The following is an 18,017-nucleotide window of genomic DNA, read 5'->3' on the forward strand; positions in this document are numbered from 1 at the left end:
TACACTAAGTTACACCTGTGGACTTGCAGCGGGGCCCTACCATAAGCATATTCACTGACAGAAGCAACTGGACCAGCATCTCTTCTTTGTGTGTGGACAAACTTAAAAAAAGCCCAAATTTGGGGTTTTTAATCAAGATTTTATAAAAATCCTTAGAAACACAATGGGGATATAGATGGATTTCAGAGGAATCTCTAATTGGGGACAGAAAAGGAAAATGGTATCCTGTGAGATGTGACATACACTTTATTCCAGTCCAGACACCATTAGAATAACTACCATTCCAAAGACCCCAAAGTTTTCTGTAACTACAGGAACTGCAGTAATGCAGTAACTAGATAGGGCCCATATCAGTGAAATACTACATCTGTGGGTGAAGATGCTGTTTTTTCTGATCCAGAGGAGGAAAGAGAACTTTTCTATCCCTCCCATACACTTACTCCAGCTGCGTTCGGTACTTAACAGCCCTAATCTAGAATTTAATTACATTGCAATCAAATGCTAAGCTTATCTTATGCTGTTGTTTAAAGAAAGGCTTTCAAACCAGGGAAATTCAGAGGTACCTTGAGGTTATAGAACAGAGCTGAAGGTATTTCAAACTCTGTTCTTGTGAATTACACCACTTACCTCAAAAGAATGAGATTGTTGTTACAGCTTTTGAGCAGAAAAGAGAATCTGAACGCATCATCATTTTTTTCATTGATTTTTCATGTGTTTTGACTAAACTGATTCAAAGAAAAAACAGTCCTGTGCTCTTTGTTCTTAACCTTCAACATCTAGACATAGATTTTGTACTTACCAACTTCATAAACGTTCTTATTGGCTGAAGCAGAGCCGGCGATCTCAGCATATGGGGAGTCCCTGCGTGCTGGTGACTTCATTTCTACATATCCGCATTCTGAACTTTTTGGTACAAGAGCTGGTGGGTCTTTTATAGTAGCATACGGGTTCTCAGAACTACTTAATGAGCAATTACTTAAATTGTATTCTGAGTTCTTCACTAGATCTGCAAACAGAAAAACATATTACTCTCTGAAGCATGCTACATACTATGGACATTGCTACTAAACAGGGCATTCTTTAATTTTGAGTTCTAAGAAGTCACTCATTAATGAGTGTTTAAATGGAAACCAGTCATAACACTTCAAAATTGTTATACAGCAATTAAGGAAAGCACCTCTACTGCTATGCTCTTTTATGGGCTTGATCTTGCCATCAGCAAATTCCTGTTGCAAAGTCTGAGCACTTTCAATTCTGGTTAAAATAGCAGCTAGCCTTAAATACAGATAATGTGTAGAATCAGTTTTTAATAGACACTTCAGAATACTTTTTGCCTTTCCAAGTGCTGAACTCAGGACACTATTAAAATAAGTGATCTAAGACTGTTCCCAATAGCAATGTCTAGGCAGATGGTAAGGTGACTTATAGGGATGGCCTGTTTGGTGCAAAGTTTGAGTATGCAGCCACACTACAAGTGTAACCAGCTTCTTATAAGTTTCTGTAAGATTCGCCTAGGAGAACTGAAAAGGAACCATCAGGTGGCTTGTCATTTCAGGATTTAACTGAAGGACAGGTAACTGTAGTTTAAGAGGAGACGTATTTTCTTATGCTGGGAAGAGATTTTGTGGTATCTGTGTTACTTTGTTCTCTGTATTGTTTTGTGATATGCTGTGTTATTTAACCTTTAGAGCTGAGACTTTCTCAGCTTGTTCCTGATTCTGAATATCCAGCATGAGACTGACCTTGGTGAACCTGTCAGTAGATAGGTGCTCATAACTTTGTGAGTCCTTTAAGATATTTTATATTGGGCTTCCCCTAATCCTCCAAAACCAGGAAATGTCAGGTATAATAAATCACTCCTTCAGCTTAACTGTGCCGTATTATACACAAGGTGACAAACCAGCTGCTTTTGACTACATATTTAACTCATTATTCATATGGACTTAGCTACACTTTTCTCATTGTTTGCATATCCAGGCATTCTAGTTACCCTTGGCATACCTTAATCATACAACAAAAATAGTGACACACACCAGTGTGGTCCAGTATAAAGTCTTATGAGCAAACTGGATAATTCAAAAGATCAAAATATAATCACTACTGTGAATTTCTGAAGCTTTTCATTGCTTTCTATGTATTCATATTTTGATATCCTTTCCAAAGGCCTGCAGTAAGTGTGACGAAGCACTGCAGGCTTGTAGTCATGCAGTCCTACACTGACCATGCCAGCTGCAAGAGGAATTGGCTCTCTTTTAAAGCCTTTCATCAGAGGCAGCGTGCATCCTTACCTGGCTCACTAGGCTGAATTCAAGGGCCATCCCCCTTCTTCTGTCTAGAATAGCGCCATTTCCTGACTCAAGCATTACAGAAACATTTGATGTATGTGACACACAGGGGGCTTGGTTTGTTGTTTTTTTTTTAAAAAACCCTCCCCTCAAAAAAGAAAAAAACCCAAACTTCATGCATTGATTCAGTGTCTAGGAATAATTTAGTCCAAAATTATTTTATATTCTCTTCACACAGAAACCAAAGATAATTTAGAAGAGTAAACTGAATGTCTATGTCATTTCATCTAAATGCATCAGAAAATAACCTCACCTTTCAAGGACTTTCCCAAATATCCCCTATCAAGTCCAAAAGCACCTGAGAAAAATGATATAAAAAACAGAGTAATTTTAAAGTAAAAGAAAAGTGATTAGATAACAGCTCCTAAAGCTTTACAAATTGCTTTGGGACCAATTTCTACTTTAGCAGAGTAATTCTCTCATAAGCACTGTGAAACTGCCCAGTATAGGGTTACAGAACCATTGTTACTATTTGCCTGCACACTTTCAAACAGTAGCTTTCTGAACAGGGAAGGTGGTTAAGGTCCTCACATATGTCACAGGCCATTACGTTTCTCCCAGTTACTCTTGAATGAGCCTAATAACTGCTGTTTGATTAAAGAATATTTTTTGCTACCAGAAAGGCATTCCACCTTGACCTGAAAATCTCAGGGTATGCAAAGTTTGCTCCAATTTTTGGTACTTTGCTTCCAAAGTTAATCATTCCCATTGTGTTGTCCAAGGTCACTCTGTTCCAGTCCCTTGACCTGCAGGAATGGTCTAAATACCTAGCACCTAAGTCTACAGCTTTGCAATTATCTGTTTGTAACAGATTTCTCTCAATATAAATCCCAATATAAACATCAGCAATCAGTAATGCCTGACAACTGTCTTCAGAGACCTGGCACTTACCTCGTTACTAATCCATTCAAATAGCTTTGATTGATATCATGGAGTGCTAATTTTTTAATCAGATTGCATTGTAGTACTATGCTAGAAGCCTTACAAAAGCCTAAAATCATTTTATCTATACAGTATCTCTGTAAAAAAAATTCATAGTTTCCAAGACCCAAATTATGTTATTTGAGGAGACTTAAACCAATTAATTTCATTCCTACTCCATCTTTATTTATTAGATCTCATGTCAGCCGTTCTGTTGTTTTTACCAAGACTAATGCCCGGGTCACCAGCCTAGAGTTACCCAAGTAATCCCATTTGATTTTATAGAAAACAGACATAATATAAGCATTCATCCAGTCCTCTAGAATCTCCCTGTTACTCAAGATCTACTGGGGTGGGTTAATCACAGCCAGCATCTCTTAGAGTCTTAAGTGCTGGTACAAATGCTCTAAGAAAATGTAAAGGTAAACATTGAGCATTATGACGGAAACCCTTTTCTAAAAAAAAAAAAAACAGATCTGAGCCTGAATTGTGGTTAGACCAAGATTGGGGATGAGCAGGAAAAAAAAAATAACACTGCATGCTGTTGGTCTCATTCCCAGAATCTGATACTGATAAGGACCAGAAATGAAGGTAATTAAATTATATAAATTATACTGGTACTGAAAGTCCCTTTAAGGCTTTCACTGGTCACAGATATGGTCAGCGCAATCCAGACTTTTTGGAATGCACGAGATTGGGAAAAGATGAAAAGACAGCAAAAGATAGCATAAAGCAGGATACAGCAACTCTCACCACATCTCGGGAATTTTTCTTCTTAAGAACAATGCGCTGTCTTTTAGCAAACAGGAGGCTTAGCTGGGAAGATGCTCCTAGAATTTACAACTGAAGCAGCTCAGATGATGAGAAACTACTTTTTAAAGCACTGATTCCATTTGTGGGGAATTAAAAAAAAAAAAAAGGACATATGCAACCTCTCGTTTATTTAATACAAATATGTAATTTTGCCAAAGCAGACCCTTATTGTACAATACCCATTGTTTTATGAAACTAATTAATAAGCAAATCTTTCTATAAAAACAGTATGAGATATCTTGCATATCATGTCTGCACTGGGCATCAGACTGATTCAGCGTTCCTCACAAGGAGTCACTTTTTTATCTCTAAGGGTACTGCCTTAAAGGAAGGTCAAACCCATAACCCTGAACCTCACACACAGTCTTGACAAGCCTTGCATTACCCTGAGTGGAGAACCAGGAAAACATCCCTACTTTCCAATCCATCCCAAACACAATGAATAACATTCACATTCTCTTCCTTTTTTTTTTTTTCTTACCAAGCTCATTGAGGTAGCCACCATGTTTCCAGTCTGCAGGCAGTGTTCCTGTGTAGTCCATGACGGTGCCTCGTTTTCCAGGTTCCACATTTTTAAGGTTCACAAACAGCTGATTGTTTTTTGCCTATTTCAAAGAAAGACAGGTAATAGAAACTGAAACTGATGAGAAGTTGCTGAACTTCCAGGTCATAATCAGGGAAAGCAAAAATAAACCAAATATGAAACATTAGAGAACAAAGTGAAATAAACCAAAGGCTAATTTACACAGAAGCATCCAGATTTTTCTGATTTACCTTTGCCAGGGTCAGTCTGTCCATGTTGTTCACATGAGGTGGGGTAGTGCATTGAGTTAGGGTATGATAACTAGGGTTTGAGAAATAGTGACTGTTAGCATTTCCACCGTTACTGTGAGGGATGGTTTCTGAAAAGAAAAAGAAAGGAAAATTAACAACTAAAAATAACATGGCATTTATTTCCTAGGATATGTTTTTGAAAGTGCTGCACTGATTTCAGAATCTGATTTAGAGTTTATTGGTAAAAAATATAAAAATCTTGCATTCATTTAAAGAAATTAGAGATACAGAGCAGTAACTGACTAGTCATGTCCTCATGTTCAGCAAAGAGTATTCACAAGTGTTACTTCCTAACTTCTCTTTCTGCTGTGGTCCCTTGCTGTCATTTGCCTCTGCAGTCATAGCATTGTCCTAGTTATAGACACTTTTACCATCAAGTTCACAGCAACATTTTCTGGTGCTTCAAGAGCACCAGCACCTTTGCTGACATATCTTTCCTGACTCTGATAACTGTTTCTGCTGTCTTCTTTACCTGCTGTCTTCCTTAATAGCTATGTGCAAAAGACAGCATTGCCTGAAGTTTCATGTACCCATTGCATCCCAACTCACATACATTTTCATAGGTCAAAAACTCCTGTTTTGTTTCAGGAGCATTGCTCCTTCCCTTCATTTGTTTCAAACTCAAGCCACTCTGCTATCTGCCTCTCTACAGAATCTTGCCACAGCTAGTGTGAAATCCTGATTTTCTACAGCTATAGCAGTCCTTCTGTATTCAAGCTGTTGGCATTGCATGTAAAGTCTCAGCAGAAACCACATTTTGCCACACTTTCCAATTCTGTTTGAAAATAGGCACAGAGGAATGGAAATGTCCATAATTCCACTGTTTAATGCAGAAAAACATTTGAGGGTGCAAAACGTTACTCCGAAAAGCAAGGTATATGGTCACTTGTTCCTTACAATTAACACATTTTACCAGGGTAAGCCACCTTCATAATATCAAAAGCAGAGATTAAAAGACTATGATGCAGGACAAACTAAGCAGCTGTAGATGCTGGGGCAGCACCCTTCTGAACTCAGGTGAACTGTGTCTCATAGCTGAAACGTAAGCACACAAGTCTGCCATTGCATCCCACTGGTCTCGTGTGCCAGTTCACCAGCACCACTGTCGGTGCGGTCTCAGGGGCTGCTCTCCTGTGAAACGCAGTTGAGAGCACTGTTTCAGTCTTCCTAAAGAGGGAAGACTGCCTCTCTTCCCAGGAAGCCTCCCCTGCCTCTCTTTCCAGGAAGGCTTCCAAGGCAGAGTTGTAGACACCCTTTTCGAAATCGAGTATGTTCCTGCTCACAGCAGCCCTCGCTCATGCGAAAAGGTGAAACATGCACATTCAAGCCCTGTTAGGGGCAGACCTGAACCCCTTCAGAGCTCAGCTAAAAATGCACAAAGTCAAGAGATGGAGAAAAAAACCTGTTCTAAATGTCACTTACCTGAAACGGTGTAATCTGCATTGATGACCCTCATAGCAGGGGTATATGTCACTGAGGGCATATTTGTTTCTTTTCCTTTCTGCTTATGTCTGTAAATGATGAACAGCACTAGCAGGAAAAGCACAACCAGGACAAGAATGATGATGCCTGCTATAGCCCCTATCTGGTAAGAATCAGCAGGGATGGCAGTACTGGTACGGCTTAAACTGTTCAAGTTTCCCACTATAATTACACCAGCTGAAATAAAAGAAGAAATGAAAATATGTGGCATGAATTCAGAGGCTTATGTGTCAGGAGCAGAAGACAGTATTTCATTTCTAAATCTTTCTGCTAATTTAGCTGTATTTAATAATGCCAAAATAGAACTATGTCAGAAACCAATGTGCAGACAATCCTAGCCTTAAGGAAAAACATTCACCTTCTTCTTTTCCTTAAGGAAAAGCATTCACCTTCAGACTTCATAGAAAGAGCTATATTCATGGAGTTGAAAAAGTAAGAACATTCTCTAGGCAAAAGCACAGAGCAGGTAAAGCACATGCTCTATCAGCAGCTTTGGATAGCACAGCACTGTAAAACATTTCATGCAATCTACACTTGAGTGCTTTGCTCCAATAAACTGACGCATCTAATACTTACAAAATCTATAGAACATATATAATTTAATAGAATGTACTATTTAAACACACATGCCTTATCAAATTAATTTAATGAATGATACAGAGATGGGATTTAATAGGTTAATCCAAGTTTTATATAAAACAATTACAATAATTTTATTGCATCTAGGCTTTACCTTGATCACACCTGGCCCCTTTCCAGCCTGGGCTGCAGTAACAAGTTCCCGTGATGTGGTCACAGGTTGAGTTGTTCAGACAGTCACATATCTGCCGGCATCCATACCCATATGTACCTTGAGGACATTCTGCACAAAATAAGTGCAAATAAAAATCAGACATAGTCAATACTTCTTAAATCTTTTGGTATTACAGATCTACAGCGCCATACATGCTACCATTTGTTTCTAACCCCATATGTTTTTGTACATGGCCAGAAGATGGCAATGTGTTATTAGCGGTAGACCTCTACGGAAAAGATTTTCTTAAGAGGACCTCTCTGTGTATGTGTGTGTATGTGTGCGTGTGCAGGAAAGGAGAAGGAAAAGGAGAAGGACATTGTATTCAGAAGTTATTTCCCTTTACCTGTAATGTTGCTGCCACTAAGGCAGTGAAATTAGGAAGGGGGAAAAAAAAAACCAACCCACCAAACCAAAAAAGATTAAAAGCATAGAAGACAGTGAAGAAAGGGACAAAATGTGAACAAAGCACCAGTTGTACACCAGAATGTCAGATCTCCCAGGTTACTCAGATCGCAGTGCTTGAAAAATCACGTAATCATATGAGTAGAGCCAGACATCTGGCTGGTGTCATGTCACATGACAGATGTGCTGATGTGGTAAAAGAGCAAGAGATAAGGGCCATAAGAATGAGTCTAATATACACCATGCATTTATATAAAAATAAAACTGGTCTTAGGCTGCTTATAGCATACTTTGATACTGTAATGTATACATTGAGAAACTTCCTACAGGAGAAAAATACTAAATTATGGAGAATAAGCTAATTGGGAGAGTTTCACATGATTTTTTCTCTCCCAGAATGATTTGAATACAATAATTAATTACTGATCAAAGTGTCTCCTACATCATGTAATGAGCATGGTAGAGAATTATCCTACACTGATAAAAATTATTTCTTTTATACTGCCACCTCTGTTACTGTGTGGTTCGTTACATTATTGTAGTTCTGATGGTTTGAAGAAGTGTGGTATTTCTTCACCTTCTGAGACTCAATTTTCTGAAATCTCTCAGGAGTTTTGTAACTATATTAATTTGTTTTCCTTTTTGTCTTTTTAAAAGAATCTAACTCATCTTTTATGTATTCCTAATTTAGAATAATTTACAAGATAATGTAACACAATAGGTACCAGAGAAATGTTCTTGCAGTCTTGATAAATCCAGACTCAAGTGGAATTTCATGCTTATATACCTTCTCCTTCTCTTGGTTACATTCAATAAAACAAGATTATAACTACTGAAGTCAACAGCTGGGCAAAAACCATCACCCCACAATATATTTTGGCATTTTGAAATCTGAATTGGAACAAAAAGTCAATTTTTAAAACTGATGTTCAAATTCAGAAATACCAAAACATTTAGTTTAATATTGTTAAATCATCATTACCAAATTATAGGATAAAATATAAAATCTATAAAACATAAACTTGGTTTGCCGACATATTCAAAATTATTTTTTGGTATCATGACATCAAGAGAGGCTCTTAAAAAGTTTATCTTTTCCTAAACATTATTGCTCTTTTGAAGTGAAACATTTAAATCATCAGGGTAGAATAAGAAAATTTAAATAGCTAATAATTACATGTTGCCAGCTATTATTTCATTGAAATAAATTATTCCTCTAAACCATTCAGATTTTGTTGCAACTGTATTTTTCTTAGGAAAAAAAAAATAATCCACTTCCAAATTTTTAGTGGTTCTACGAAATAAGTTGATTAGCCTTAAAAACATAACTCCCATTGCAGCTGGGGCTAGACCCACTGCTGCGGGAATAAAGTGTGTCTATAGGGATGGTAACCTCCCCTCCCTTCTGTTACAGTGCTGCCAGGTGCGACACATGCTATCTCGGCCACTGCACATCCCTTCAGATCCAGAGGCAGCTAAATCAGTCCTGGTTTTAGGTAATACGTAGCATCCTCCCCACATCAAAAGCAAAGCCCTGTGCACGACGCTGATGCCAAAGACAGGTTTAAACCTTCCCGATAGTACACTGAATGGATTATTTTGCACTGCAGTATCATGCATGAAGTGTGGGAGCACCACTCTGTAATGTCAGAAAAAGTTGGACTAACACTTCTGTGCTTATCAGTCTGATTATTCTTTTCATGTTGTACAGCGTTATACCACCATTGATGTCAGTGGTGTTATTCTTGATTTTCTTGGGTAAAGAATCACACACACACGAAAACAAAATGCCATCTATTATGCTTTTATAATCCAATTGTACTGTAAAACCACATGGCAAAGATTAATTTTATCCACTAGGATTGATGTGGTACTTCTTATCTTCAGTTTTCTATTAATTTTCATTGCGGTTTATGCTAATGACAATTACTTGGATTCATTTGTTAGTTTTACATGACGGAGTTGTTGGGGTTTTTTTACCGTTATGTCCAAAGCAACTAGAACGTAGTACAAATGCCTCTTACATGTAGCTACAAATTGAAAGAAACAGCTATCACAATCATAATCAGTCTTAATAATTAATTCTGTGGGCTTTTATCTGTTTGGAAAAAGCCTAGGGTGAACTCCTGAAGCTCCTTCCCCATCAAAATTCCCACTGAAGCCAAAAGGTTGTATCACAGCACTAGCCAAAACAACAGAGGGTTGGCTCAGGGTTTAGTATTTGCTCTTGGGCACGAACAATTCCCGTCCCCACTCACTCTGCTCGCAGTGCTTCCCCATGAACCCTGTGCGGCAGGTGCATTGCCCAGTGATGTGGTCGCAGTCGGCTCCGTTCTGACATTGGCACGTCAATGCACAGTCCTTCCCATAAAACCCTAGGGGACATCCTGCAATACAAGCAGGGGGAGGGGAAAAGGAGTGAAACAACCACTCTAGAAATAAAATGCAAATATTCTGGTTAAGTATGTTATTGTGAAGTCATTTCTGTAGCCCCGCTACTCCACATGGCATTCTATAACCACAACAGATCAAGACCTACCCTATTTTAAGTGGTTTAAAATACACAATAGTCAAAAACTCCATAAAAATGAGGTTGGGAAATCTGAACAGCAGATGTTCAGAAGAAGGCAGCAAGAAGGGCTCCTTGAAGAAATGGGTTTAAGAAGATATTTGAAGGAGGAGAAAGAGGGCAGTTTGTGAACCAGAGCAGGGAGTCTGTTCAGTGATGAATGAACCTTTGGACCTATTTTCTGCACAGTTGATGTTGAAGCACAAAAAAATAAAAATAATAACATATTGTATCTCAGCTCCTCACAAAGATACCATTTCAGTATGAAGAAGACTTATCACCGCAAAGAGATCATTATTCACCAGCAGGAAGCAAAATAACCGTGATAGCTGGCAGCTGAACCACTACAGTGAATGTCTTCCAGAGCTACATCCATATGGTCCTATAATATATCTGTTATTTCCTGCCACTATGACAGTATTCAGTTGAAAAAGGAGAGTTCTGATTTTATGAAAAACGTTTCTTTAAACACTGAATGCAAAACACAGTTAGCGGTCTTATTTTTCTTGAGTTCAAAGATAATGATTGTGCCCACATTACAGACAAGTGGGGGTGCCTGACTGAAGATAAATGAAATTGAAGCTGTAATACAATAAAGACAAGAAGCCAACTTTATCAATACCTGTCTCTAACAAATGTTTATTTATCAAACTTTGTATGAACTCTTACCCAGCATATCATGAAGAAGCCAACTTTATCAATACCTGTCTCTAACAAATGTTTATTTATCAAACTTTGTATGAACTCTTACCCAGCATATAATGAGTGCCATATATCTACACCCAGTCACTGCACTGCTTGTGTTTTTATTTTAATGAAAAGCTCTTGGAAAAAAAATCAGTATTGATGCATTACTTACATGAAGAAAATTCCAAACCAAATTATAACATTACAGTCTAGTGAAGTTAAGTTTCTAAGTTTCAAATAAAATAGCTTCTATATCAGTATTTGAATTACAAGTGCTGAGCTAGAGCTATTGTTGCAGTTGCCCCCGGGAGGTAGCAATTACAGATATGAGATGTACTTTGTTTGCAGTGACAACAGGAACTGTGCCTCAGTAGACCACAGCCACAGCTAAGCTAGAACGTTCATGGCTCCAGTCAGCTCTGTGTTACCTTACAGTCTTGGCTGTTGGGTCCCTGCTGCTAGAGTAGTTCTTGGGGAGGTTTCAGAGAGGGAAGGAATTAGATGGTACCGTCATCCCACCATGTGGGGAATGCCTGCAGAGCTGACACCATCCACGCTATGGACTGCAGCCATAACCGCGTATCTGCAGTGGTAGCATCTGAATGCCAGAGTCATTCATTCTGCGTGTGCACACGACAGACTCTTCCACAAGGATGCCTGGCTGTGGCCATAAGTTGTCTACCTCTGAAGGAAGGCTAAAGAGGAGCCTGAATGTAGTGGCCAGCACGCTGACAGTGCTTATACAGGGGCCTCCCCTGCAACCATGGAGGTAATGTGTTGCATCTTCTGGATCAAAAAAGGTTCAGCAGCACAGGAAGAAATCAATGAATGAAGTGTGAAAATACTGAAGGAAAATTCTGTCACTGATTTGTAGACTAAGAACGCATAGCAAAAGTCACTTACTTTGTGTACAGTAAAGGCCAGTCCATCCTGGGGTACATTTGCACTCCCCATCATAGGCACTGCAGTAAGCTCCATTATGGCAGTTGCATGTGTGGATGCAGTTTGGTCCCCAGTGGGAAGGTGGGCAAGCTAAAACAACCCAGAGCAATTAATTAATCTCAAATGACAAAGATCCTTGGTACGCACAAATAGAGCTGCTTACATTCACATACGAGCACTGCTTCGTTTGGGGTTTGTTGTTTTTCTTTCAAATGCATTTTTGGGGCTGCTCCATGCTAAGCAAATAGCCACAGATTTTTTTTTTTTAAACTAAGGAATCATTTTACTCTGGATAAAAAGTGCTGGAAAATGTGTGAAAGAAACCAGGGATACATACTTGATACTCAGTAACTAGGACACTCATACCAGCTTTCTCATCGAGAAAGCCATCTAACTTTCCTTTCTCAATTTAGTTTTTAATCTGCAAACAGTTCAATTGAGCACAGTCAAGGGGATAAGCCTTTTAAGCCTCAAAAGTGAAGAAGAACAAACAGAGAAGGCTGAAACACATCTTATAGCCTATAGCTTTAGACCCAATACTAAGCTTACTTCTTGTATTTCCACTGTTAGATTCTACATAATTGCCTAAACGTGGTGCATAGAATCAGGACTGTACCTTAATCAAGTTAACTCAGTTGCTTCCATGGGTCCATTAATCAATAATATTTCTAAAAAACAAGCAATTATCTATAAAGTGGACTTTTTTTTTTCACTCACAATCATGTCGACACATTGTGAAATAGAATTTTACTGACTGCTTTGAAAATTTCATGATGAATGAATTTGATGCTACGTGCTGCCATTAGAATAGTGAAGTGGTTCTAAAATGCTAATTACTATTCGGAGACAGCAAAAGATAATTTTCTTCATGTCAGAATATCACAAAGTGCAGAGGGTACTCTAAGAATAGCCCTTTTCTTTTGATTAGGATTCACATCTTGATGTTTTTATTTGTTTCTTCAGTAAAGAGATGCATAATTTAAAAAGTTTTGTGAAAGTACAACATGAGTGTTTCATAGGAGGGAAGAAAACAGGTCAGAAACTGAAGCCTTAGCTTTATTCCTGTGTAAGTTTAAAAAGGCTGATAACTCCTTATTGTTGTGTACTGATTTGGTTGTCCAGAGACCTGTCTGAGAGCAATAAAAACTCTTGAATTCTTTAAATGTTTGCATAATGACTCATCTATGTATTCTTGCAAAGTGTTATCTTTGCCCAAATTTCAATTTGTTAAGAAATATACTATGCTGTATTGGAAAAAATTACTAAGTTTGTTTTTTGTTGTTTCCACTTCAGTTGTGCCTTATAATGATTTTTATTATTGTTTTTTGTTTGAAATTAGAGGTCAGCTAAGAAGGAATGTAAATCACATACAGACAAAAGGTTAGAAGTTTCAAAAAGGTCGCTAGTTCCAAAAGAAATTAACGGAATCATTATTTTCCATGTGAACGAAAAGCCTTTATACAAAGCAAATAAACTTCCTCTGTTACGGTCCATGAGCACAGCCTCAATAGATGCTTCCATTCATATTGCTGGCACCATTTTCTTGTTATTGATTCAGTGAGTAAGTCCCTCCTCCTCCTAAATACCCCTATTCTGCTACTCTCCCAACTACCTACTTATTTTACCATAAAAACAGGGACCTTTGTTGCTACTGGCTTCCACAGGAATAGGCCCAAGATTTATTTTGGTATCATATTGAGTTGTGCATGCTAATCACTTCCCAGTATTTAGCCAGCAAAGTTTTTTTTCCAAATTGACCAGATGTTACATTGCACTGGTACAGAGCCAGTTAACCTGGACCAGTCAAACCGTAAATGATATAAACCAATGAGGCATGTTATTAGGAAATGCACCTCCCTGGAAACCCCAGCACAATGTCTTCTAAATTTTGACATATCAGGGTCTGGTACAGCTTCTTTTATTCATAAAAATGGGTTGCCTGAAATTTTGGCATGCATTTCAGACTGTGGATTCTGGTACCTCGTGGAATTGGGTATGTTTCTTGTGAGAATTTTGCTTCAGATATTTCTTTCCTGTCATTAGTAATATGCACAGACCCAGCAAGACATCTGGAGAATACCTAATTATTTAATAAAATAACTCTATGAAACATAATAAAATTAGGGCCTAGCCCTTCTCCTTTTTAAGTCAGTAACAAAGTCTCCACTGAGTTTAGCATACCAAGACAATACTCATCGAGTGAGGTAGAAAGCAACTAAAAATGTGTATCTGTGAAACATTTCTAAAAGGAAGAAAAAGAAAAATCCATCAAAAAGTTATAAGCACTTAAAAAAAGTCATAGTGAAAAATTTCTTAACAAAGTGTTCAAATGTTTAACAAGAATAAGGATGGTCTTGCAGCCAGAACACTAACTGGTATCTGAGAAAATCTTGACTTTGTTCTGAGCCTTACCAGTAGCTCTCCACACAACTGTAGTAAGAAAAAACAGCCTGTATTTCAGTGCCTCAGCTCCTTCTTTGTAAAATAATACCTAAGTTGTTCATAAGACTGTCCTGAGGATACAAGCCCTGGGATATTCACTACACTACTGTGATAAGACTAAATAATTAGACAATCAACCAACCAAACAACAGGTCAAGAACCCTCTCTGCAATGCAAGATTCAGCAGGTCACAGACTTTTTCATGTTAGAAGAGATCTCTAGCATCACCTAGTCCAACATGCTACTCAAAGGATCTTCAACGATGATAACTTCACCGCCTCTTCCAGGCTGGAGACTTCAGAGCCTCTCTGGACAGTTGCTGTGCTTGACCACTCTCACAGTAAGGATTTTTTTTCTTGTATCTCGTAAAAGTCACCCTTGCTGCAACCTGTGAGCATTGCCTCTTGTCTTTTCACAGTGCACTTCTGAAACAAGTCTGATCCAGCTTCTCTATAACTCTTCTTTGGGAAGTGGAAGACTGAAAATTGATCCCTCCTGTTGAATGCTCCAGGCCACTTATTAGAAAAATCATAGTGCAAATGTGTTTCTGACAGTGCCGATGAAATGCAGAAAAGTTTAGGATCTCCTCATTATATACCATGAAGTTCTCATTTCTGACTTAGACAGTGTTTCTTTACCAAAACATAGAGAATTAAAATAGCTGAACCCTGATTAATTGTTTGAAAAATAAAGGAAAAAAAGCTGATACTTACGCTGAGAGCAGTCACTACCAATCCAGCCAGGGTAACACTGACAGGATCTATCAATAGGATTACATGTTCCATTATTGGTGCAGGTGCATATTCCAATGCAGTTCTTGCCAAATCTGCCACTGGGACATACTGAGAACAAGTTGCCAGAATTATAACTCCTTAGTAATCAGAACAAGATTGTATTTTCTTTATTTCAAGAGAAAGCAACTGATACTTGGATGAAGAAACGTATTGCTTAGTATAATGTTAAAGCAAGGCATTGTAAGTTCTGGAAAGCCCATTATACATACTCACTGTACAGATAAGAATACAGTGAGTTTCATACTTAAGGATCAAATGTTCAAACAGCTTAAACCTGCTTAAGATTCCTAATTTATAAACTGCACATACTACAACAGAAACTATTTTTGGTTTTATAGTTTCCAAGTGATGGAATGAAAATTATTACAGTGCTTGGTCTCTGCATCCCATAGAGTCTTTATTATAACTTGTACCTTCATTACAGAGGGCTCCTGTAAATCCAGGTAAGCAGTCACATAAACCAGTAATATGGTGGCAGGGACCACTGCTGTGTACACACTGGGGGCATGTCTGGCTGCAGCGGTGTCCATAAAACCCAGGGGAACAAACTGGAATGAGAAAGAACAAACTGTCATTGCTTCCTGCACTTTCTATACAGCTGTGAACTAATCTTTAGTGCACTTGTTACTGACTTTGAATTAGCTCTGCTTTCTAAATACACAAGAGTTGCAATGGTGGTTGTTATTATTCATACAGTTCAATGCTTTACACTCACGAAAGGAGATTTGCTCATCTTCCTCAAGGGTTTACTATATTCTAGTTAGTAATGACTTAGTTGACATTCTATTACTTGTCAGGCCATACCGTACTTGGGTTTTGTTTGAAATGCATATATACTTTATGTATTATACGTATTTGGCTATCCATTATATGTCCTCTACAACATGAACATATTTTGAAGCATATTTGAAGAAAAGTAATTTAAAAAAATAGAGTGGATAGTTTTATCTGTAGATGAGTAGGGTCATCTTAGACCTTGACTTCTTATGTGTTTCCTAACTTGGAATACAAATAGCCATTACTTCACTGAGACAAACGTACGTATGTTTTCCAGTCATCCTTTCATTTAGGTACTCACTGTACTCATTACATGGTACAGACAGCTACACATCATCTAACTTTTAGAGAGCCTGAGACCAGAAATACAGAGTTGTCCACCGAATTCTTATGCTAAAGGCACTAGTTTCTTAAAAAAAAAAAAAAAGAAAAAAAAAGGGGGGGGGGGGGGAAGGCTGTCGCATAAAATCTCCTTCTTTGTTGCTCTAATCCCTTTTGGCATTTATTTCCTGATAAATTGGAATATTAGGTAATGCATCAAGAGAAATACCTGTCGCACAGCAGCAATTAGCACTGACAAAAACTAACTTGGAATCTTTTCAATATTTTAATTTTATTCAAGATTCAGTCTTTTAATTATACACTTGATACAAGTTATGTGGCCAGATCTCTCTAGAGAGATTAACTTTTCCAAGTGAAACAGTGCCAAAAGGTCTTCCTGTTTTCTGAAAAGGCACTTTCTGACTGGGATCCAAATTATTCGTATGACCTTTGTCTTCCCAGCCTCCAGACTGTGCATCAGAGAGGGGCTCTGAGAGCCACTGGACTGGAAGCCTCTTGTCCAGGTTATAGGCACAGTTCCAAAACACAGGGAACATTTTTACATGTAGTGTTACACTTAGTCTGCTTTTGGATTAACTGATTAACTGCAAGGCCTTTACAGATTAGATAGTGAGAATAATTACTGCACTTAGTTGGAAATGCTTAAGGAATACTAATGCCACACTAAGGTGGGATTTACTAGTGCCATAGGCAATCACATTCTTCAGCTTGAAATGTTGCCATTCCTGGACTGTTAGGACTTCATCCTCCTCTGGTTCTCCTTCTACCTTCTAGTAATAATTTCATGTCGTCTCCTACCTTTTCAGCCTCTTTTGGAGGACCTAGTAGCAACTCCACTTGGCCTTACTCCACCTGCTTCTTGACCCTGTTTCTGGGAGACCGCCTCTGAAAACAGGGCTACCCTCCAAGTGCAGAGGACTCACATATCTCTTCTCTGAACACCTTTCCCTCACAGCTTCAACAATTCATACTGAAGACAGCTAGACTGCTGGCAAACTGTGACAAATCTTCTTGGGAGGGTAGATATTTTGCACATCATCTTATTTTTGCCTCCCTGCTTCTGGTATGATTTGCCTCAGTTCATCTGTATCTCTCTTCTTGCAACATTTAAATTTTACAGAGACAAATTTTTCAAATGCAACTATGGGTACCTATGATATCCTCTACTTACTGTGAGGCCTGATCCCACTGGCCATTCTTTGCTGCTTCGAAGTAAGTGTTTAAAAAAACCAATAATTAAGCCAACGATTCCTGCCAGAATCAACGGGAAGCTGAGGTTTCTAGATGCTGAAACTCACGCATGTTTTATTTACCTACTAAAATATGTATTACAAAATTAATGTTCATCAATCACATTTGGAAATGCTTGCCTTTATAATGGAATCCTTCACTAAATTTGTTTCTTAGAAAGTCATGTGCATAATGACGTCACGGCAAGTAAAGTTGTACCATAACAAGAAGGGTACTACTTAGTTGGAAAAATTTGTTAATTTTGGATAACACTTATTTCTGTACATTCACATATTTTTTACAAAATGTCCAATCAAAGAGTGTTTCATAGTACTTCGTACTACAATTAACAAAGCATTATGGTATTATACCATATGTATTCCAAGTAAAGGAGGGAGAAACAGAGATTTTAAAGCACTTGTTTCATCCTTACTTCTCTGACAAGTGGTGCCTCTGTATCCTGGTGCACACTCACAGATTCCGTCATCGGGAGAGCAGGATGCTCCATTTTTGCAGTAACAAGACAATGAGCAATTTGGACCCCACTGTCCCTCAGCACACACACTGTCACAGTGAATGCCTGCAACCATAAACAAACAAAACTGTCAGCCTTTGTAAAGAATTCTTATGCGTAGTTAGTT

General features: G+C 38.2%; 1 protein-coding gene across 6 annotated transcripts in view; it reads right to left on the minus strand.

Annotated features, from left to right (window-relative positions):
• MEGF10 (multiple EGF like domains 10) overlaps window positions 1–18,017 on the minus strand; it is a 110,977-nt gene that overhangs the window by 4,665 nt on the left and 88,295 nt on the right. For all 6 annotated transcript variants that reach the window (XM_072859768.1, XM_072859773.1, XM_072859770.1 and 3 more), the window contains 11 exons: window positions 17,810–17,956; window positions 15,441–15,575; window positions 14,947–15,075; window positions 11,753–11,881; window positions 9,852–9,980; window positions 7,129–7,257; window positions 6,336–6,572; window positions 4,854–4,981; window positions 4,561–4,684; window positions 2,599–2,643; window positions 800–1,006 (listed from right to left, as the gene is read on the minus strand). In XM_072859768.1, coding sequence (XP_072715869.1) covers window positions 800–1,006; window positions 2,599–2,643; window positions 4,561–4,684; window positions 4,854–4,981; window positions 6,336–6,572; window positions 7,129–7,257; window positions 9,852–9,980; window positions 11,753–11,881; window positions 14,947–15,075; window positions 15,441–15,575; window positions 17,810–17,956 — 1,539 coding nt within the window. The remainder of the gene's footprint in view (window positions 1–799; window positions 1,007–2,598; window positions 2,644–4,560; window positions 4,685–4,853; window positions 4,982–6,335; window positions 6,573–7,128; window positions 7,258–9,851; window positions 9,981–11,752; window positions 11,882–14,946; window positions 15,076–15,440; window positions 15,576–17,809; window positions 17,957–18,017) is intronic.

The sequence above is a fragment of the Ciconia boyciana genome, chromosome 4, assembly GCF_034638445.1.
Source record: "Ciconia boyciana chromosome 4, ASM3463844v1, whole genome shotgun sequence".
NCBI lineage: Eukaryota > Metazoa > Chordata > Aves > Ciconiiformes > Ciconiidae > Ciconia > Ciconia boyciana.